The sequence below is a fragment of the Phyllobates terribilis genome, unplaced genomic scaffold, assembly GCF_046119375.1.
Source record: "Phyllobates terribilis strain yellow unplaced genomic scaffold, ASM4611937v1 Scaffold_9__5_contigs__length_417890890, whole genome shotgun sequence".
Classification (NCBI taxonomy): domain Eukaryota; kingdom Metazoa; phylum Chordata; class Amphibia; order Anura; family Dendrobatidae; genus Phyllobates; species Phyllobates terribilis.
The window spans coordinates 380,392,054-380,412,729 of record NW_027362769.1 but is presented as its reverse complement, the minus strand read 5'-3'; the positions used below and the strand labels follow the sequence as shown (position 1 = coordinate 380,412,729).

General features: G+C 46.4%; 3 protein-coding genes across 5 annotated transcripts in view; 2 read left to right on the top strand and 1 right to left on the bottom strand.

The window, feature by feature from the left end:
* DRC3 (dynein regulatory complex subunit 3) overlaps nt 1-1,759 on the top strand; it is a 32,630-nt gene extending 30,871 nt beyond the window's left edge. For both annotated transcript variants that reach the window (XM_073648477.1, XM_073648478.1), the window contains exon 13: nt 1,028-1,759. In XM_073648477.1, the coding sequence (XP_073504578.1) occupies nt 1,028-1,138 (111 nt within the window). In that variant the 3' untranslated portion in view covers nt 1,139-1,759. The remainder of the gene's footprint in view (nt 1-1,027) is intronic.
* On the bottom strand, nt 1,601-8,049 carry ATPAF2 (ATP synthase mitochondrial F1 complex assembly factor 2). 2 transcript variants are annotated; one of them, XM_073648480.1, is made up of 9 exons: nt 7,875-8,049; nt 7,270-7,398; nt 5,864-5,908; nt 5,055-5,200; nt 4,836-4,933; nt 4,111-4,191; nt 3,570-3,682; nt 3,369-3,484; nt 1,601-2,288 (listed from the first exon to the last, which is right to left on the bottom strand). In XM_073648480.1, exons 2-9 carry the CDS (start codon nt 7,391-7,393, stop codon nt 2,151-2,153), a joined length of 861 nt encoding a protein of 286 aa, XP_073504581.1. In that variant the 5' UTR covers nt 7,394-7,398; nt 7,875-8,049; the 3' UTR covers nt 1,601-2,150. The 2 variants fall into 2 exon arrangements, with proteins under 2 accessions (XP_073504581.1, XP_073504580.1); XM_073648479.1 differs by having other exon boundaries at nt 1,604-2,288; nt 7,270-7,431; nt 7,875-8,047.
* A 42-nt stretch (nt 8,050-8,091) lies between these two features.
* GID4 (GID complex subunit 4 homolog) lies at nt 8,092-16,874 on the top strand. Its single transcript, XM_073648481.1, has 6 exons — nt 8,092-8,404; nt 10,268-10,327; nt 11,545-11,652; nt 11,728-11,829; nt 11,919-12,049; nt 16,166-16,874. Exons 1-6 carry the CDS (start codon nt 8,228-8,230, stop codon nt 16,227-16,229), a joined length of 642 nt encoding a protein of 213 aa, XP_073504582.1. The 5' UTR covers nt 8,092-8,227; the 3' UTR covers nt 16,230-16,874.
* Nucleotides 16,875-20,676: the final 3,802 nt, after the last annotated feature.

The window sequence follows — 20,676 nt, the reverse complement described above, 5'->3', positions numbered from 1 at the left end:
ACACTCACAGGTAATTCATGGTTCTGTGATCGCTCACTGCAGTGGTCACACTCACCGGTAATTCATGGTCCTGTGAACGCTCACTGCAGTGGTCACACTCTCAGGTAATTCATGGTCCTGTGAACGCTCACTGCAGCGGTCACACTCACCGGTAATTTATGGTCCTGTGATCGCTCCCTGCAGTAGTCACACTCACAGGTAATTCATGGTTCTGTGATCGCTCCCTGCAGTAGTCACACTCACAGGTAATTCATGGTTCTGTGATCGCTCCCTGCAGTGGTCACACTCACAGGTAATTCATGGTTCTGTGATCGCTCCCTGCAGTGGTCACACTCACCGGTAATTCATGGTTCTGTGATCGCTCCCTGCAGTAGTCACACTCACAGGTAATTCATGGTTCTGTGATCGCTCCCTGCAGTGGTCACACTCACCGGTAATTCATGTTCCTGTGAACGCTCACTGCAGCGGTCACACGCACCGGTAATTCATGGTCCTGTGAACGCTCACTGCAGCGGTCACACTCACCGGTAATTTATGGTCCTGTGATCGCTCCCTGCAGTAGTCACACTCACAGGTAATTCATGGTTCTGTGATCGCTCCCTGCAGTAGTCACACTCACAGGTAATTCATGGTTCTGTGATCGCTCCCTGCAGTGGTCACACTCACAGGTAATTCATGGTTCTGTGATCGCTCCCTGCAGTGGTCACACTCACCGGTAATTCATGGTTCTGTGATCGCTCCCTGCAGTAGTCACACTCACAGGTAATTCATGGTTCTGTGATCGCTCCCTGCAGTGGTCACACTCACCGGTAATTCATGGTCCTGTGAACGCTCACTGCAGCGGTCACACGCACCGGTAATTCATGGTCCTGTGATCGCCCCGTGCAGCGGTCACACCCACCGGTAATTCATGGTCCTGTGATCGCTCCCTGGAGCAGTCACACCCACCGGTAATTCATGGTTCTGTGATCGCTCCCTGCCGTCATCACATACACGGGTAATTAATCTTATGTCAACTTCTGTCTAGGGTCATAGGGAAGAACTGCAAAGGAATCGGAAACGGGTCGCCGAGATCAACACCTACATCGATCACTTGCGAGACGAGCTGGACAACCTTGACGTGCTGGAGCAAATATGACATTCTCTCCAGCCCAGCGAGCAGCCGCGTTTCACACCAATTTGACCATGTGGACCAGAAACGGTCTTTTAAGGTTGAGTTCACACACGACGGTTTTCTCTGAAAGCAAACCAGCTATTTTTTCCTAATCCTCGACAACCTCCTTTAAGGATACTTGCCAAATGACTTTGAATATTGGCCTACTAAAAGAAAATAAACCGACACGGAGAAACAGTACCCCCTACATCTCCAAAGGTCTTTCTCTACCCTGCTCTGACTCAAGAGGGGCAAGATCACTGAGACCCCCCCCCCCCCCCCATGACTACAGATGAGAGGAGACGCTTGTTTGGCTAATATCCAGAGTCCCATTAAAGGGTTAAACATTGACCTCCAATAGGTGGAGAACTTTCTTCCTTTTGGACAGCTAATTTGCATACTTTTCCCAGCGCGCATTGCCTGACCTGTAAGCCCACCTATACCTGCAGGGTGGTCGCCACAAGAAGAAAAAGTCCCCCCCCACCAGACTATAATGGATCACATGACCACAACAGTCATTTCGTGTAATTGGCCCCAGGAAGAACGATCCTGTCGAATGCAGTCCTATGTAAATCGACCACACATTATATATTAACCTTTTCCTCATTTATGGTATTTATTTATTTGTTCACGTTACAAAAAAGAATATATGATCACAAATAGGGGTTGTTTTTTTCACTTGATTTCCTACCGTTTTCTGTATACAGCTCCAATGCAGACCGACTACAAATGAACCCTGTGACACCTGACCCTGCAATGACGCCTCCTTGTATCCGTCCCCTACATCTTGCTAACCTACCAAAAGTGATTCACCAAGAAGTACAGGACAGCTTGACTGCACAGCTAGCTTGTAGTCTGTAACCAAGATGAATTATTCTGCATGGGAGCTGTATACACAAAATAGTAGAATTATTATTTTTTTTTAAAAAAAAAACATTGAAATAGCATTGTGGTGAGAAACGAGAGGTCGTCCGTGCATCACGGTGGATCTGGGAGGTCAGTCCTGCAGGAGCTTGTGCTTAATACTGGAGCTTGATGAACAGAGATGGACAAACAAGGTCCCTGCGGCCGTGCGGGCCTGTAACTCCTGCAGGTCGTAGTCGTGAGCCCATTCCACGTTGCCCCAGCGCTGGATCTGTGACCACAGAGAATAAAGGGTTAAATATCCATCAGATAACAGATAGATCAGAGAGCTTTGATCCTACAAGGAGATTTCTGTTACAGGTCCCTCCCTTCCATTACAACGTTGCACCCTGCCAAAGGGGTCTGATCTCTAAAGCAAGTGTCTACAACCTGTGGCTACTAGACTACAACTCCCAGTCTACCCTATAGGCTGTCAAGAATCTGGGAGCTTTATTCTATGCACAGCTGGAGACCCCTGCTCTGTAGATTCCTTTCACAATGGTGGTCCCAGATCATAGACATCCCCAACATCTTCTCCTCACATGTACCTATCACATATCAAAGGGTCATTCCACTGGATTCCCCCTTTACATATGTCACATATCAAAGGGTCATTCCACTGGATTCCCCCTTTACATATGTCAGCTATCAAAGGGTCGTTCCACTGGACTCCCCCTTTACATATGTCACATTGTCACATATCAAAGGGTCATTCCACTGGATTCCCCCTTTACATATGTCAGCTATCAAAGGGTCGTTCCACTGGACTCCCCCTTTACATATGTCACATTGTCACATATCAAAGGGTCATTCCACTGGATTCCCCCTTTACATATGTCAGCTATCAAAGGGTCGTTCCACTGGACTCCCCCTTCACATAATGTCAGGGCCAGATGAATGAATCGGGCTCAAGAGTAGAACCCGCACCATAAGCAAGAGATGCCAGCTGTGTTACACAGATGTAACAGTAGCAACCAGCGCTAACTCCGTCCCCTGCTGTTTAACTGTTGTCAATCACTGAATGTGGCATTTAAATAGCTTGAATGCTATCAACAACCCCCCACCCCCACCCTTCCCCACAATGCAATCGCAGGGGAGATGGGATGTCATGGCTGCTTTGGACATACAGAAGGCCCCCATGGCTGCTGCCATTAATGTCCTCCTGTGGAGCCAAGCCTGCAGCTGAGGCTCATGGGAGACCGCTATGTATGTGCACCCCTTCCTTCCATGCTGCACTTAAGGGCCCATAATATGGTAAAAGAGTCCCCCTAAGGGGAATCGAGGAGTATTTTTTCCCAGGGTACCGATGTACCTGATACTCCTCCTCCAGGCGGGACAACAGGACGGCCTTTTGCACAGTCATGAATCGGTCCAGAAGGCCCATAGTGAGTATCAGTGATTTCAGCTGAGAAACCATAAACTCGATGCCTGCAGAGCAGAAATCATCAGATTAGGGACACAAACGACGCTGCAGCCACAACCCCGAGGACCGGACAACATGGTGATCACTGACCTATTAATGACCAGGAGTTGTAGGAGGCCAGATGGCGGTGTAATACCTCTCTGGTCTCATCTGGAATAACTGGACCCATGATGCTGGTGGACGAGCCAATCACAACATTGTAGCTGAGGAACAGAATAGGGGATAAAAGGTTTTTTTTTTGTTTTCCGTTTTTTTTTTTTTACCTAAATGCATATATTTTTGAGTAAAAGTAATTTTTGCAATTGGGTTTCATTAAAATGTTTCCATCGTTTGCCTTCCATAGTCTAATTCTGGCTGCAGAATGAGTAAACTGAGAATCCATTAGTGAGCCCCTTCTGAAGGTCCAGTGAGTTTCTAACTCTTATCTGAGCTCAGGTCATTTATGACCATAGAACACATTAAAAGTTGAATGTGAAGAGAAACAGCCTGTAAAAACCAAAATGGTGCAAAATATTTAATGAAACCCAATTGCAAAAAATATTTTTAGCCCAAATAAATGAATTTCAGGGAAGAAAAAAAAATATTGTCCCCATCCCTTTAACGGGTAACCAAGAACACTGCACCCTCTCACCTATTTTCCGCCCATTTCAGTACAGGGTCCCATTCATTCGTCTGTAGCTCTACTAGTGCGGGGGGCTCCTCTACTCTGTAACTGCAGAGGGAAAACAAAACAGGAAGGAGTGAGCGATCAGGACATATTGTGAGGATGTGCTGCATGTATCCCACAGCAGTGCAGAGGATTTCAGGAGAGGAATGTGTTAACGTCATGGGAGGCAGCTATCTCTTCCGTCCTATGATGAGGATGTGAAAGAGGATAGAGCAGTATATCACAGAAGCACAGAGTATTTCAGGAGTGACTTGTGCTGATCTTGCAGGGTAGGGGCAAGAAGAGTGAAGGGTAAGGCCTCATTCACAAGTCAGGATTTTTTTTTCAAGTACGAGAAAAACTGACGGAGTTTCATTGTTTTTTTTGCGTATCATTTTTTTCCTATGCAACAGTCCGTGAAAATCGGACCGCAAAAACGGAAGTGTGAATGAGGCCTAAGGGCAAGGGTTACCTGCAGCACAAAGCATTTCAGGAGTGCATTTCTAAAATGGGAGGCAATGATGTGGCCACTTTTATATTAGTGAGAACAAAGATGAATGTGCCAGGATCAGTGTGGTGGCGTGAGAAAGTAAAGTGGGGGGAACAGAGTCTGCACAGCAGCACAGAGTATTTTAGGAGAAGAGTCTTCTCATTTAGAGGCCAAGTGAGAGGCCCCAAATCAGCGATGTCCGGAGGAGAAAGAGACTCACCAGATAGTATCTGTATCGAGGAACTTCAGCGAGGCCGTGATCAGATCCTCCTTACTCCTGTGTGAAGGGTTATCCAGAGCCGTGTTACACAGGGTGGTCTGCAGAGCAGGGGAAAAGAGGGGGACGGATAGACGGACAAAGATAAATAGATGATAGATAATAAATAAATAGATAGATAAAAGATAGATAAAAGATAATTTCTTGGGCGGTCTCCATTACCAGGTGCATTGTGAAGAATTTGATGGTGTCTCTCTGAGATTCCCACTCAGTGGCCACAGCTATCGCTAGGGGTTCACTCGGGACAGTGAAGACTTTTCCCTGCGGGGTCCGTAACTTCCTACGATCCAGGTTAACCTCAAATCCACCTTATAATTACAGCAAACATCAAATTTTTCTACATAATTATAAAAGGTGAGAGCCGCAGAGAACAGGGATATCGGAGTCCAAAGTCACCCAGGGTCAAATCCCCCCAACCCACCATGAAGACAGCAGTCATAGGGTTGCTCTTTTCCCTTGATATCTTATCCTTAGGACATGCTGGGACTTTCACTATTAGGCCACGGGCCCCACTCAGTATTTGGTCAGTATTTTTTCTCAGGAGTGGGAGCCAAAACCAGGTGAGGAGCAATCAGAGAAAAGGTATAATAGAAACAAGTCACCAATTCTGTATTTATCACCCACTCCTGAGATAAAATACTGACCACATACTGATAGATAGGCCGCGGCCTTAATATTAGACCCACTGGGGTCTCTCATTTTAAGCGATGGGAATTATATATTCTCATCTAAATAAATAAATATCCCTTTAGAGGGCAGAGCTTTGTTTATCCGACACAGAGCTCCAAATCTGTACATACATTGAATTGTATTATTGACCTGGGCCTGCAGCCACCACTAGAGGGAGCTCAGTGCTTACTGATTTTACATTGATCCCAATAATAACCAAGTCTGCAGTGAGCCCCCCCCCCCCCTATATATAAAAAGCTATAACGTTCCCATGAGTCAGAATATAGGTGCGAGCTGCTCACCTTCACCTTGGGAGATGCTGACGCTCTCATAAAACTTCTTTCTTTCTAGAACAATAAAAAACAGAAACTGGTTCAGATACAATTTATAATTCACATAATCCAGAAGTGGATTTATTAAAAGGGATTGTCCAGGATCAGACATCACATGTAATATGTTTACATAAACAGCGCCACCCCTGTTATCAGGTTGTATGTGGTATTACAGCTGAGCTCTTCTGAGTTGCATTACCAGGTGTGATGCCGTTTCTGGGACATAAAAAATGCTAAGATTTTTTCTAATCTTGCACAACCCCTTTAACCCCTTCCAGAAGAGTTGATTTTTCATTTTTTTCTTCCAAGACCTGTAACTTTTTTTTTTATTCTTCCAGTCACATAGTCGTGTGAGGTCTTGTGTTTTTTTGCGGGACAAGCTTTGGTTTTCAATGACGCCATTCATTTTACTATTAAATGCACTGTAAAACGTGAAAAAAAATCCTTTACAATTGTGAAAAAAAAGAATTCTGATTATTTTTGGGTGGAGGGGTTCATTTCACTTTACTAGAAAAATAACCTGGCGACACGATTCTCAAGGTCAATAGGTCAATAAGATAATGGCAATACCGAACTTGTATTGTTGTTTTTTTTATTTTTTTTTTAATCAAAACATTTATTTTTAAGTTTAAATGGTAGAAAAAAATGTTGAAACATTTCACTCGTGTCTCAATTTTCCAAGAACAGTAATGTTTTCCTTTCTTACGTAGCAGGCACTATGTGGGGGCTCGTTTTTTACAAGGCGGGCCGACTGATTTACTGATACCATTTTGGGATTGATACAATGTTTTGATTGTTTTTGATTGCATTTTTTGTTAAAGTTGCAACAACAAAAAAAAAACAAAAAAAACACATTTCTGGCGTTTTTGTTTTTTTCCCTCTTTACTAACTTTTCTATTTTGATAGTCTGAATTTTTAAGGATGCAAAGATACTAAATATGTTTATTTTTTTCATTTTTTTTTTATATTTATTTTTATTGGGGGAATTTTTTATATATTTTTATTTTCTAGTTTCCCTAGGGGAATCTTTTTAAAAGGGAGTTTTCATGATCACTCTTCAGGAGAAGCCGACCTCTCCCTCTGTGCGCTCCCGATTATTGCCATGTCGGCATGGTTTCCCCCCTAGCTTGAACTCGGCAACATCAGGGGCACTGATCCCCTCAGCTTCAGGGCAGCGCTCGCAAGCGGTGTAGTAATAAGCTTGTAAGCGCTGTGCTCCTTGCCTAAGAGACTGGCCACCTCTCATAAGACTGCAGAGGTGGCCGGTAACCTTGACAACAAGCAATAAACAAAATAAATTTTTGAGAATTTATAATAAGAGCACTTCAAGGTGCATCCCCCTCATCCCTAGGGGTCACATACTCCTCAGTACTCACCAGTAGGGGGAGCATAGGACCTCCTCTGTGTGAAAATGCCGTCCAGTGAGCGCAGCCTCCGGCACAGGCCTCCGTTCAGACCCGCAGGCCGCGCTGACAACATACGGTGAAGGCTCGCCAGCATCCTGACTGCGAGATTTTTTTTGCAATTAGTTTAGAAAACTAAAATAAAAGAGCACAAAATAACAGTATGAATATGAAACGACAATTGTCTAGTCCTTAAAGGGGCTATTCAGAAGCTGATGCTTTACATTTAAAGGAGATGTCCACTATTGTAGACATTTAGTTAAATGCATTTATTTGGGGGTTAAAAAAAACTATTTTGCAATTGGGTTTCAGTAGAAATTTTGTATGTCTTTATTTCTGTGCACATTCAACTTTGAAGTGGTTGAGGATCAGCTAATAGGAGCTCCGAAAAAGACAGATTAGAGCTGCAAAAACTCTCCCATCAGAGAGAGCTCACTGATAGATCCTCAGTTAACTCATTCAGCAGCCAGCAACAGAAGCTAAAGAAGACGAGAGGTGGAAGATTTGTGATAACAACCAACTGCAAAAAAGGGAGAAGGGGATGAATTTTAAGGGCCACACCACTGATAACAATGTACCTGCTCACACCGTGCACAGCCTGGGGCAGGCGAGCGGCGCCATGCTGATCCTCCCGGCGCTTCTTCCTCTGGGCGCAGCCATGTTTCTGGTGACCCTGGTTTGTCTTCACGCATCACATCCCTCTTCCAACCAATCACAGCCTCCGCTCCTGGACAGTTAGGACTACATCTCCCTTCATGCAACACTCGGCTCCTCGACCAATCGTAGCGCTGGTGAGAGTGTGGGCGGGGCGTCACTCGGCCAATCGCCGCGCTCAGTGGTGAAGAGGCCTAGGCGCTCAGGCCGGGAGCGGAGAAACGGCCGAGCCCTGCGGGACGAGCTGTGCCCAGCGGCAGGGGGGCCGGCCCTGGATATGCCGGTCCGAACCGAGGCTAGCAGCACGGCCTCCGGCTCCTCGTCCCTTATCCCGCCACCTCCCATCAACACGCAGCAGCCCGGGGTGGCCACCACCCTGCTGTACAGCGGCTCCAAGTTCAGGGGGCACCAGAAGAGCAAAGGCAACTCATACGATGTGGAGGTGGTCCTGCAGGTGAGCGGGGGGCTGCCGGCCCCTCCGGCACTGAGGGGCCGGACACCAGCTAGGTCTCGGCGCTCTTCCTTTTGGGGGGGGGGGTCCCCGGCTGGTCCAAGAAGGGGGGGTCGCGGCGCTCTTCCATTGGGTGGGGGGTCCCCTGCTGGTCCAAGAAGGGGGGGTCTCGGCGCTCTTCCTTTTGGGGGGGGGTCCCCGGCTGGTCCAAGAAGGGGGGGTCGCGGCGCTCTTCCATTGGGTGGGGGGTCCCCGGCTGGTCCAAGAAAGGGGGTCTTGGCGCTCTTCCATTGAGGGGGTCCCCTTTAGTCCATTGCGGGGGGAGGCCTCGGTGCTCTTCCATTGGGGGGGGTCCTGGTGCTCTTCCAGGGAAAGGGGGTCCCGGCTCGTCCAAGAAGGGGGGTCCCAGCACGCATCCTGCCTGCTTTTTCTGCTCCTACCTCTTATTTTGCACCATGGTTACTTACCCTCCCTTTCTATCTTGCGCCCTTGTGGTCTCCCCCCACCTTCCTTGGTTGGCGACTGCACAGCTTGCCCCCTAGTTGTCGCCTCCATTGCAGAACTAGCAATTCCTTGATGTGTTATCGGGTTCACGACCAGGGGGTCTTCACCTGCCATCACCACCATAATCCAGGTGCTCCCAGCAGCAATGCCTTCCTGTGCCCGGGCTGCAGAGATCTCAGGGCAGAACAGTTGTATCTATGGCTGCAAGGAGATAAGCGGCTGCCAGACTCCTCTGATCTTTGGGGGATCTTGCCTGGCAGGTCACCCCCTCCATCCTCCAAAGTATGTGTATACTGCCCCCCACAGGGCGAGGAGCCTTCTCTGGGCAGTTTCATGGACCGACATGGCTGCTCGTGTCCTCGTGTGGCCCCCGCTGTCCTCACACCGATTCTCTGCTACATTGTAATGATAAATATACTCCGAGGTCACAGCAGACTATCAGCCGCCCGAGTCCTGCAGAATCCGCATGTGACTGATACACTGTAACAGAAGTTCAGAGTGAATGCTCTACTGGAGGCAGCAACTTTTTTTTTTTTCTGCAACTTTTTAACTTGTTTCTAATTTCGGTTCTTCATCATTTTCAAGATTTCTGCTTGTACATGAATGGAAGCCACAATCTGCAGGAACCTCCGAAATTCCATGACTCCGGGCATTACTGCATAAACATCTCGTGCCCCTATAAATCTATTGGAGCCACTCTGATGATGCTCTTCTATCCATCACCTGATCGCTGCAGCCAATCACTGGTGTAGCAGTCATTTCCTGAATGCAAGGAGTAATGTGTACTTTGTGTTCTCACAGCTGTGGGGTTGTTACAGTTGTATCCAATGTAGACCTTCAGGCTGATACATTGTAACGTAGAGTAGGTTGATGTGATCTCATGGAGGATGGTTTATACTAGATAAAACTGTAACAAATCCGCAATTATAGGTGGAAAATAAATCTAATTCACTTACAGCAAGCAGAGGTCTTGGAGCAGATGACAGAAGGAAACACAAAGTCTCTATCTCTGGCTGTGACGTCCCAGCGAGTCTCCCGCGGTGCCGCCCTGCTGGTGTCTCCTGACCCCTCCAGTCCCAGCACTTGGCAGCGGCTCCATCTGGCGGTGACCTACCGCAGTGTCGAGTCACTAACTGCTTGGATATCAAAGGAAAAAAGCCAATTATTCCTGTCCGCCTCCTGTGTATGTCTCTTAGCGGGAGTGTGACATTAGAGTCGCTGAGCCTCTGATAGGTCGCTGACTCTTTATTAGGGTACTGTTGAGTTTGGGATGCAGCGCCCCTATGATAATACTGTGTTCCTAGGGACAGGATGTGTTGTCATAGGAGCTCAGGTGCTATTAAACGTCTTTCTGCTCCTTAGCACGTGGACATGGAAAATGCTTATTTGTGTGGATACTTGAAGATAAAAGGCCTTACTGAGGTGAGTGATCCACCAGGTAGGATAAGCCCCCCCCATTACTGACACCCTACAGGTAGGATAAGCCCCCCCCATTACTGACACCCTACAGGTAGGATAAGCCCCCCCATTACTGACACCCTACAGGTAGGATAAGCCCCCCCATTACTGACACCCTACAGGTAGGATAAGCCCCCCCCCCCATTACTGACACCCTACAGGTAGGATAAGCCCCCCCCCATTACTGACACCCTACAGGTAGGATAAGCCCCCCCCATTACTGACACCCTACAGGTAGGATAAGCCCCCCCCCCATTACTGACACCCTACAGGTAGGATAAGCCCCCCCCCATTACTGACACCCTACAGGTAGGATAAGCCCCCCCCCCCCCCCCCCCCCCATTACTGACACCCTACAGGTAGGATAAGCCCCCCCCCCCCCATTACTGACACCCTACAGGTAGGATAAGCGCCCCCCCCCCATTACTGACACCCTTCAGGTAGGATAAGCCCCCCATTACTGACACCCTGCCGTGGACCCTACAGGTCAGAAAAACCCTTTAACTTAGTTGGGTTTCCCCGTCGTCCCCTTCTCATGTGCTGTGGGGTATTTAGAGGTGACGTGCCCCATTTATCCCCCCAGGACAAGAGCAGCTCGAAGTCTGGAGGCCAAATACCGGATTTGTAATAAAAACAGGGGCACAATGTAGATCAGCGACCCCATAGACTTTGCCTTTTTCCTCCTTCCCCGTGTGTGTATTTTAGGAGACTTTTTAGTGGGCACAGCTGTGACCCTGCCATCTGGGCCACCCCCCTAATAAGAAGTAGCACAGGTACTGCAAGGGAAGCTGTAAGGTCGGTCGACCACATAATGCACGGTCCTGCCGCCCTAGGCGCTGGATCTCTACTCTGCCCCTCATCAGTCCTCCACCTCTGTGACTGCACAGTCCCTTTTTAAAGGGCTATTCCCATTTCAGATATTTCTTGCGGATCCTACTTTTCTAATCTTTAGCACAGGACCTCCAGGAATAAGGAGGTGGTCTCCACGCTCGACTCTGGTCACCCCTATGGGAGCATGCTGGCCTGGCAAGTCTCAGAATTCCCATAGAAGTGAATGGAGAGGGTCACACCTGTACTGCCATTCTGCCCCCGGCTGAGCGAGAAGCCTCCTCTTTCCCATTTTCAGGTATTACAGCTTCTACCTATAGAATATGATGTATTCCCCTCCTTCATCTTTTTAGGAATACCCGACCCTCACCACCTTCTTTGAAGGGGAGATAATCAGTAGAAAACATCCTTTCCTAACGAGAAAGTGGGACGCAGATGAGGACGTGGACAGGAAGCACTGGGTGAGTGTGGGCCGGCCGCTCTCCGCCTCTCGTATTCTGTCCCTCTGGGCGCTGACCCCTCGTCTCTCCACACAGGGGAAGTTCCAGGCTTTCTACCAGTACGCCAAAACCTTTAACTCCGATGACTTTGGATTCGAGGAGCTGAAAGCCAGCGATTACGTCTTCATGAGGTGGAAGGTGCGTTTCCTCGCCTCTTAAAGGGAGAAACACGCAGATTGTGGACCCCGGATGGCATTTAGGGTTTACATGGTTTCTCTCCTCTGCAGGAACAGTTCCTGGTGCCCGATCACACAATCAAAGACATCAGCGGCGCTTCCTTTGCCGGCTTCTACTACATTTGCTTCCAGAAGTCGGCAGCATCCATAGAGGGTTACTATTATCACCGGAGCTCAGAATGGTGAGCGCTGCAAAACAAAAAAAAAAAATAGTAATTTCCACCACCAGAGGGCAGTGTTTTATTGCTCTTGGCACTGTATTATTATTAATTATTATAACGCCATTTATTCCATGGCGCTTTACATGTGATAGGGATATACATAGCAAAAACATTTACATAATCTTAACAAAACGAGTCGGCTACTGGTACAGGAGGAGCGAGGACCCTGCCCGCGAGGGCTCACATTCTACAAGGGATGGGTGGGATACAGTAGGTGGGGGTAGAGCTTGTTGTGCAGTAATGTGGTGGAGCGGTGGTTACTGCAGGTTGTAGGCTTGTCGGAAGAGGTAGGTCTTCAGGTTTCTTTTGAAGGCTTCCATGGTCCGTGAGAGTCTGATGTGTTGGGGTAGAGAGTTCCAGAGTAGGGCGGATGCACGGGAGAAATCTTGTATGCGATTGTGGGAAGAGGAGATAAGAGGGGAGTAGAGCAGGAGATCTTGTGAGGATCGGAGGTTGCGTGCAGGTAAGTACCGGGAGACTAGGTCACAGATGTATGGAGGAGACAGGTGGTGGATGGCTTTGTATGCCATGGTTAGGGTTTTGAACTGGAGTCTCTGGGTAATGAGGAGCCAGTGAAGAGATTGACAGAGAGGAGAGGTCGGGGAATAGCGGGGGGACAGGTGGATTAGTCGGGCAGCAGAGTTTAGGAGAGATTGGAGGGGCGCAAGAGTGCTGGAAGGGAGGCCACAGAGCAGGAGCTTGCAGTAGTCGAGGCGGGAGATGATGAGGGCATGTACTAGTGTTTTTGCAGAGTCTTTGCTGAGGAATGCACGGATCCGGGAGATATTTTTGAGTTGGAGTCGGCAGGAAGTGGAAAGGGCTTGGATATGTGGTTTGAAGGAGAGACCAGAGTCCAGGGTTACCCCAAGGCAGCGAGCCTGCGGGACTGGGGAGAGTGAACAGCCATTGACGTTGATGGCTAGGTCAGATGGGAGATATGAATGAGAGGGTGGAAAGATGATGAACTCTGTTTTATCCATGTTGAGTTTTAGAAATCTGGCAGAGAAGAAGGATGAGATGGCGGACAGACATTGTGGGATTTTGGTTAGTAGGGAGGAGATATCAGGTCCAGAAAAGTAGATCTGTGTGTCATCAGCATAGAGGTGATACCGAAAGCCATGAGACTCTTATGAGCTGTCCCAGGCCAAAGGTGTAGATGGAGAAGAGCAGAGGTCCTAGAACTGAACCTTGGGGGACACCGACAGATAGGGGGCGAGATGAGGAGGTGGTGCATGAGTGGGAGACGCTGAATGTCCTGTCTGTTAAGTATGAGGAGATCCAAGATAGGGCCAAGTCCGTGATGCCAAGAGATGAGAGAATCTGTAGTAAGAGGGAATGGTCCACTGTGTCGAAGACAGATGACAGGTCCAGAAGGAGGAGGATGGAGTAGTGTCGCTTGGATTTGGCAGTTAGTAGGTCGTTGGTGACTTTGGTCAGGGCAGTTTCAGTCAAGTGATGCGGTCGGAAGCCAGATTACAGGCAGTCGAAGAGGGAACAGGAGGAAAGGTGGGAGGACAGTTCAAGGTGGACATGTTCTAGTAGTTTTGAGGCAAAGGGGAGAAGTGATATGGGGTGGTAGCTAGTCAGAGAGGATGGGTCAAGGGAGGGCTTTTTGAGGATGGGTGTGATTGCAGCGTGTTTGAAACATAAGGGGAAGACACCGGTTAGTGACAGGTTGAAGAGATGGGTTAGGGTTGGGATGAAGACAGTGGTAAGGTTAGGGATGAGGTGGGATGGGATTGGGTCAAGTTTGCAGGTGGTGAGGTATGATTTGGAGAGTGAAGAGGAGACTTGACCTTCTGTAATGGTGGAAAAGTGGGGTTTGGAGGAGGAGGGTTGAGTAGATATGAGGAGGGGTTGTGCGGGCTTTAGGCAAAAGCTTTGTCTGATGGTGTCAATCTTCTGCTTGAAGAATGAAGCAAAGTCTTCGGCTGAGATGAGAGAAGAGGGAGGAGGCGCGGGGGGACGAAGGAGAGAATTGAAAGTGTTAAATAGCTGTTTAGGGTTGTGAGACAGGTAGGATATGAGAGATGAGAAGTAGGTTTGTTTTGCTGTAGTGAGTGCGGACTTGAAAATAGTGAGGGATTGTTTGAATGCGATGAAGTGCTCGATGGAGTGAGACCTTTTCCATCTCCTCTCCGCAACCCTGGAGGCCCGTCGCAGATCTTTAGTAAGTTTGGTGTGCCAGGGTTGCCTGTTGATTGTGCGAGATTTGGTATGTGTGAGAGGGGCGATCGAGTCGAGAGCTGCAGCTATTGTGGTGTTATATGAAGCGGCAGCAACATCTGCATTGTGTAGGGAATTTATGTCTGTAAGAGGAAGAAGGGATTCAGAGAGTGAGTGTAGGTCAAGGTGTTTAAGGTTTCTGCGAGTGTGTGTAAGTTTGTGGAGTGGGGATTGTGCACCTGGAGAGGAGAGGGTAGAGAATGTGAGGTTATGGTCAGAGAGAGGGAGAGGTGAGTTAGAGAGGTTAGATAGGGAACAGAGGCGGGTGAAGATGAGGTCCAGTGTGTGGCCATCTTTATGAGTAGCTGCCGAAGACCATTGAGCAAGGCCGAAGGAGGAAGTGAGGGATAGAAGCTTAGAGACAGACGAGTGGGAAGTGTCAATGGGGATGTTGAAGTCACCCATTATGATAGTGGAGATGTCAGTGGAAAGGAAGTGAAGCAGCCTGGCGGTGAAGTGGTCTACGAAAGTGGGGGCTAGCCCTGGGGGTTGGTAAATGACGGCCAGTTGGAGGTCAGAGGGGGAATAGATGCGCACACAGTGCACCTCAAAAGAGGGGAGTGTAACAGAGGGTGGCAGTGATATTTGGGTGAAAGCGCAGGTATCTGACAGGAGAAAATCTATGCCTCCACCATGTTTGCCGTTGGGGCGGGGGGTGTGGGAAAGGTGGAATCCACCATATGAAAGTGCAGCTGGGGAGGCTGTGTCAGAGGGGGTGAGCCATGTTTCTGTGATAGCAAGGAAGGAAAGTTTGTTAGTAATGAAAAGGTCGTGGATGTAGGAAAGTTTGTTGCAGATGGAGCGAGCGTTCCATAGAGCTCCTGTTAGAGCAACTGAGGAAGTGGGGATTAGTTGGATGGGTATGAGGTTAGAAGGGTTGCGACAGTTTGTGGAAGGTCGTGGATAGGAGGAAGAAGTAACTGTGGGGATATGGCGAGGAGGACCAGGATTTGGAGAGATATCTCCAGCAGTGAGGAGGAGCAGAGAAAGTGTTAGCAGGTGGGAGTAGGAGAGAGCATGAGGTGGCTGTCTGTGTTTGGAGTCCAGGATTGAATGTTGGGGAATAATTCAGAGAAGGAGGTGAGATGAATAGGGAGGATGGAGGGAGAGATGAAGAGTTCCTTACTAGGTGTAGGAATTTGAGGGGTTACTAGAAAGTGGAGGACAATAGAGGAAAAAGTGAGAGCTAACAGAAACATAGTTAAAAGAGAGTAAGTGATCAAAGTGTTGGTTACCTGACTCCTGCCCTGACTAACAGCCTCTGAAATAACTGCCACTTATCTCCGAAGCCACTATGCACAAGAAGACGCGTCCACAACCCAGCATGCGTGCACCCCTTAAGGAGCTTCTAAATATATAGGGCACACTAAACTATCAGGTGAGGGGCATTGTGGGAGCTGCTTGTGGCTAAATTAGCAGCTGGTCATCTCACCAGGAGATGGCTGGGTGATCAAAGACAGGGCTAGGACTCTGCAGGCTCTGCAGTTTAGCACCTCTAAAGTCTACAGTTGGGAAAGGACAGACATATGTGAGTATTGAGTGGAAAGGGACAGATAAAGCATAAATATCAAGCAGAGAAATCTACCAGTGAGTTGAATCAGGAAAGCAGAGCATTAGATGGCGGCATATACAGCAAGCAGAGGAAGAGCATGTACCAGTGAGTATGGTGGTATAATACCGTGGGCTCTGTAATACAGACGTCCTCCCATCACATAATGCAGGTGATATGACATCACTTTATGATTGGAGCGTGCAGATTGGAAAAAACTGTAATGAACCCTCTGCTGTGCAAAGCAATAGGCTTGGGCAACCTCTAAATAAAGCTTTTAAAAGCATCTTGTTTCCTTGCAGGTATCAGTCCTTAAACCTGACGCATGTCCCAGAACACAGTGCACCCATCTACGAATTCCGGTGACAGGAGCCCGACCTCGCCGCCGTTATCACCACCGCCGTACCGACAGAGCGGAGCTGTCCGCACCGAAACCTGCCGTTTCCGAACTGTCCGAGAGACTCTGAGAAGAATGTATGAGTGTTAAAGCAATGACGCGTGCAGCGGCATCCACTCTGTGCGCAGTTTTTATTTTAATCCGCTGGGTTTTCTTGTTTGTTCTTTTTTTTTTTTTCCTGCTTGACATTACTGCGCCTCCAGCTTTATCCCTCCATGAATAACACGGACCCCTTTTGCCTAAATACGTTCAATTGGACCAGAACATGGATTATTACACCCCCTCGTGGACACATGTAGAATGGGGGAGGGGGTGCTGCTGAAACACCCCTGAATATATGAGCGTCACACTCCATCTATGGGGGGGGGGGATCTACCCCTATTCCTAATATCAATTAACAACAAATCTTTCCCCTCCACCCCGTCCTCCGGTCCCAATGTCAAAAAGGAAATGTTTTCCGGACTGCAATACATTTTTCCGTTTTCACATTGAAAATGGGAAATGTCAGATTTTTTTTTTATATATATATATCTATAAATATATATTATAAATACACATATATTTAATCAAAGTATAAAAAAAAATTCTATGGATGCCTCCTGAGAGCCAACCGAGCTGCTGAAGTTTCAGTTCCGTATTTTGCGGCGGCCTATTTTTCCAGGGTATACTTAAACGGGTGACGGAGACGCATTGCACCCCTTGCTTGTTCAGTCTCATTTTAATGAATTCTGTATATCCGGGCTTCTCAAGGGTTTGAGTGCTAAGTGTGGGAACAGCGCCACCGGCTGGCAGACTGTGCTCACCACAGCTAAGAAAAATGACCAGCGGCAAGGCGGACTGTTGATGCAAGTGACCATTTTTTTTTCTATTTTTTTTTTTTTTTTTTCGCGAGGAGCCTGTTTTGGAGTTGTTGTCGTACTTGCTATGTTTCATGGATTAAAGCGTGGCTGGCTTTTCTCTCTGATTCTCCGCAAAAAGCTTCAGACTTCTCGTCTATTCCACAGTCGCTGCACATTTATTGAGAAACGCGTTCATTTTTTTTTTTTTAATTCCCCATCAAAAAAAAAAAACTCTTGCTGTTACACTGCTGACTTGATGCTTCAATGTGTCATTTACACCTATTAGAATGGATGGAGAAGTCAAATTTTTTATTTTATTTTATTTTTTTTTTATATATAATATAATATACCATAGAGTGGAACAGAATGCTGCCAGGTTAATGTAGGGTTAAATCTAGAGCATCTCTTGCACTAGGGCACATCGCAATGCATTGAGTTCTGGCAGCAACTGGAGCACAAGAACCGATTTGATATTTCATTGCAGCAAATGCACAATAAAGAAAAAATAATAAAAAAAAATCGATAATGGGAGGAGGTTTGATCAGCCTGGAAAGGGACGGGACGAGGTCATGGCTGGGCCTTTGCACAGTTTCTCAAATGAAATGGCAGCTGTGCACTTTTGGGTGAAGGTTTTAATTGTTAGGCTGTGTGCACACTGCGTTTTCCGACCTCAAAAAAAGAGCGCCCCATAAACTAAACATAATGCACAGCAATGTCAAAACGACACTGCTGTGCACACGTTCCAGCTCATGTCACTTCTTTTAACCGCTGCAGGGCTCGGAAAGCTTTAAAGCGGTCAAAAAGAACCGACCCGATCATTCTTTGGGCTGCTTCAGAGAATAGAGGAAAAAACGCTGCAAGAATGGCCAAACCCCTTCAGGAACCTGCGTCTCCTGGTGGCATCTAAACGATAGTGTGCACATAGCCTTAGGGTATGTACACATGGATGGTTGTTTTTAGAGAAGGTTTTGGAGCAGAAACTCTAAATTCTCCTCCAAAAACTTGAAGGTTTTGCTACGAAAACTCTGCAAAGACACTTGGGTTCAGGGTGTCTTAAGAACCTCTAAGATTATGAGGGCTATTTTGAGTGGATCTTTCAAAAATTACCTGTAAAATCGCTTCAAAAATGCATTGTGAAGCTACCTTACAGGTTTTCAGCCTGTAGGTCACATTCACACGGTCTGTATTTTATATCAGTATGTGTAATCCAAAACCAGAAAGGGTTAAAAATGTAGAAGTGGTGACGTGATTCTATTATACTTTTTCTCTGATTGTTCCACTCCTGATTTTCGCTAAAATACTGACCAAATACTGAACGTGGCCTAAGAGAAAAAAAATTTTTTCCTGGTTTTGAAAAACGGTTGAGAGAAAAAATGCATGTAATTTTCCTGGTGGAAGCTGCTCCAAACTAGGCCCTCTCCAAGCAAAAATAATGTTTCAGCGGGAAAAAAAACTTTCCCCAAGACAAAAAACTCCCCAAAGAAGGGGCATTTCCTGAGGCTATTTCCACTAGAAAACTTGTTGGTTTTGACCTCCACCGAAAAAAACAAAAAAAAAAACACATCTCCAGTTAGTTACACATGACTGCTTTTTTGCCATATACTCCATGAGGGAAAATCTGTTTTGTATTATGGTACCAAAAATGTGGATTAGATTTTAAGAAAACTCATCCAAATGCTGAAAATTTGAGTTTTTCAGCCTGTTTCTATGTCCGAAAATCTTGGTATGGATTTGCTGCTAAAATCTTGCATCCATGTGAATGTACCCTAAATCTGCAGCATATAATTGCATTTCCAGGTGGAACTTGTGAGCTTTGATTCAGATTTGCTGCAAATCTGCAGAATAATCAGCAGCGGAAAATATAGTAAGTGTGAACAGGCCCTAATACTATTATTCCAGTAGACCTTTTCTAGCTCTGAACCATCAAGCGTTCTGCTTCCCCTGTAAAGAACATAACCACCCAATGCCGTGATATATCCAAACTCTTCTGTGTGAATAGGGCGTGTGCACGCAGGGCTGATTTACTGCTGCATATTACAGTAATACCTGTGAGAAACTTTCACATAGTGCATAAAGAAATGTTACTCTGTGGATTTTCTGCAAGAAACCTGCAGCATTTCCGTAACAGAAATTCACGTTCGTATGGGGCTGTACCTTAATACGTAGAAATGCCTTAACTTCATGTGCACACAATGTTTTAATCTGTGTTTTTCCAGAGGTTTTCCTGTATTATTATGCTCACCCTTCATCTGTGTTCACACTGTGATTTTGGCCTATGTCTAACTTAGGGTAAAACGTCTGAGGTATACACAGATGAGACTGTTCTGATCAGGAGATTCGCGGCCGGTCCGGAAACCATGGTCTGTACAAGGACCATCACTCGGAAATCCAAATCCGGCCCTAATATGGGTTCTAGTTAACGGATATATCATGACATGTCCGTGAATTTTTTTTCAGGTTTTTTTTTAAGCAGATCTGCTTTAAAAAAAAAAAAATGCATGAAAAGTGCCTAATTAATACTTGACTCTTCCTACTCGGTTCAGCACTTTTTTTCCCACCCTTCCAAGCTTTGAAAAAACGTTTGTTTTGTAAAAAATAAAGTGCATGTCACTTTTTGGATCCTGATACAAAACTGCTCCAAAATAAGCACTATCCAATCAAAAGGCTTCAAAAAACATCTCCGGAAAAAAAAAACTCTCCCAAAAATGCTTCAAAATTGCATCAGGAAATATAAAACTCCCAAAAGAAGGAACATTTTCTGAAGCGGAAAGTCATTTTCAACTGCTTCAAAAAATTTTTTAGAGGTGGTCAAAAACTGAAGCTTTCGAAAAAGTTTTTCAAGCAGAAAGGGAGTTTTTGGTAAAAATGTTTTTTTTCTAGAAGCGTTTCTTGAAGAGGTTTTGGAAGAGTTTTTTCCCCTGAATTGTTCTTTGCAGCCTTTTGATTGGATAATGCCTAGTTTGGAGAGGTTTCCATCAGTATCCGCTACAAAAAAAGTGATCTACCCTGTTTGTTTTGTTTTTTTAACCAGGTTCCCTTAAGGATAAAAAAGTTCACAAAACTCCTATTAACGGCAAAGTGAATTTGCCATATAAATGAATTGGAAGAAGTTTTAGAGGAGGATTTTGGAGAGGATCCGCTGCAAAAACTCATTGTGCACGTACCATAATGTTATGTTCACGATGAGTTAGTTTTTTTTTTTTTAGCAGAAATTCTCCAAAATCCTTAAGTCCATGTGCACACAGAATTTTCAGAGCAGAAACTGCCTATATGCATCCAGAGTCTATTTGCCGAGTTATTTTTTGTTTTGCAGGAAACTGAGCAAAACCTCCCAAGTTTTTGAATAGTTTTGCGGAATTGGAAGAATTTCTACTCCGTTTCTGCTCCAAAATCTTCTTGAAATACTCCGTGTGCGCAACGCCACTTAGAGGCAACTCTCAAATCTTCTCACTTTCCGTTCAGTTTCTGCTCCAAACAATCCGCAAAAATAAAAATTGTGAAATGTTTTATTTATGTTTTTGAGGAGTCCTTTTTTCCCCCATTTTTTTGAAACCTGTTAAGCAATGAATAAAACATT

What these genes read in the sequence shown, in the direction of transcription:
- ATPAF2 (XM_073648480.1), bottom strand. Translation starts at nt 7,393, where the DNA reads ATGCTGGCGAGCCTTCACCGTATGTTGTCAGCGCGGCCTGCGGGTCTG. An exon ending in CTGAAATGGGCGGAAAATAG is followed by an intron (nt 3,683 to 4,110) that starts GTGAGAGGGTGC and finishes TCTGTTCCTCAG; the next exon opens with CTACAATGTTGTGATTGGCT. An exon ending in GCCTGGAGGAGGAGTATCAG is followed by an intron (nt 2,289 to 3,368) that starts GTACATCGGTAC and finishes CTGTGGTCACAG; the next exon opens with ATCCAGCGCTGGGGCAACGT.
- GID4 (XM_073648481.1), top strand. Translation starts at nt 8,228, where the DNA reads ATGCCGGTCCGAACCGAGGCTAGCAGCACGGCCTCCGGCTCCTCGTCC. An exon ending in ATGTGGAGGTGGTCCTGCAG is followed by an intron (nt 8,405 to 10,267) that starts GTGAGCGGGGGG and finishes TCTGCTCCTTAG; the next exon opens with CACGTGGACATGGAAAATGC. An exon ending in TATCACCGGAGCTCAGAATG is followed by an intron (nt 12,050 to 16,165) that starts GTGAGCGCTGCA and finishes GTTTCCTTGCAG; the next exon opens with GTATCAGTCCTTAAACCTGA.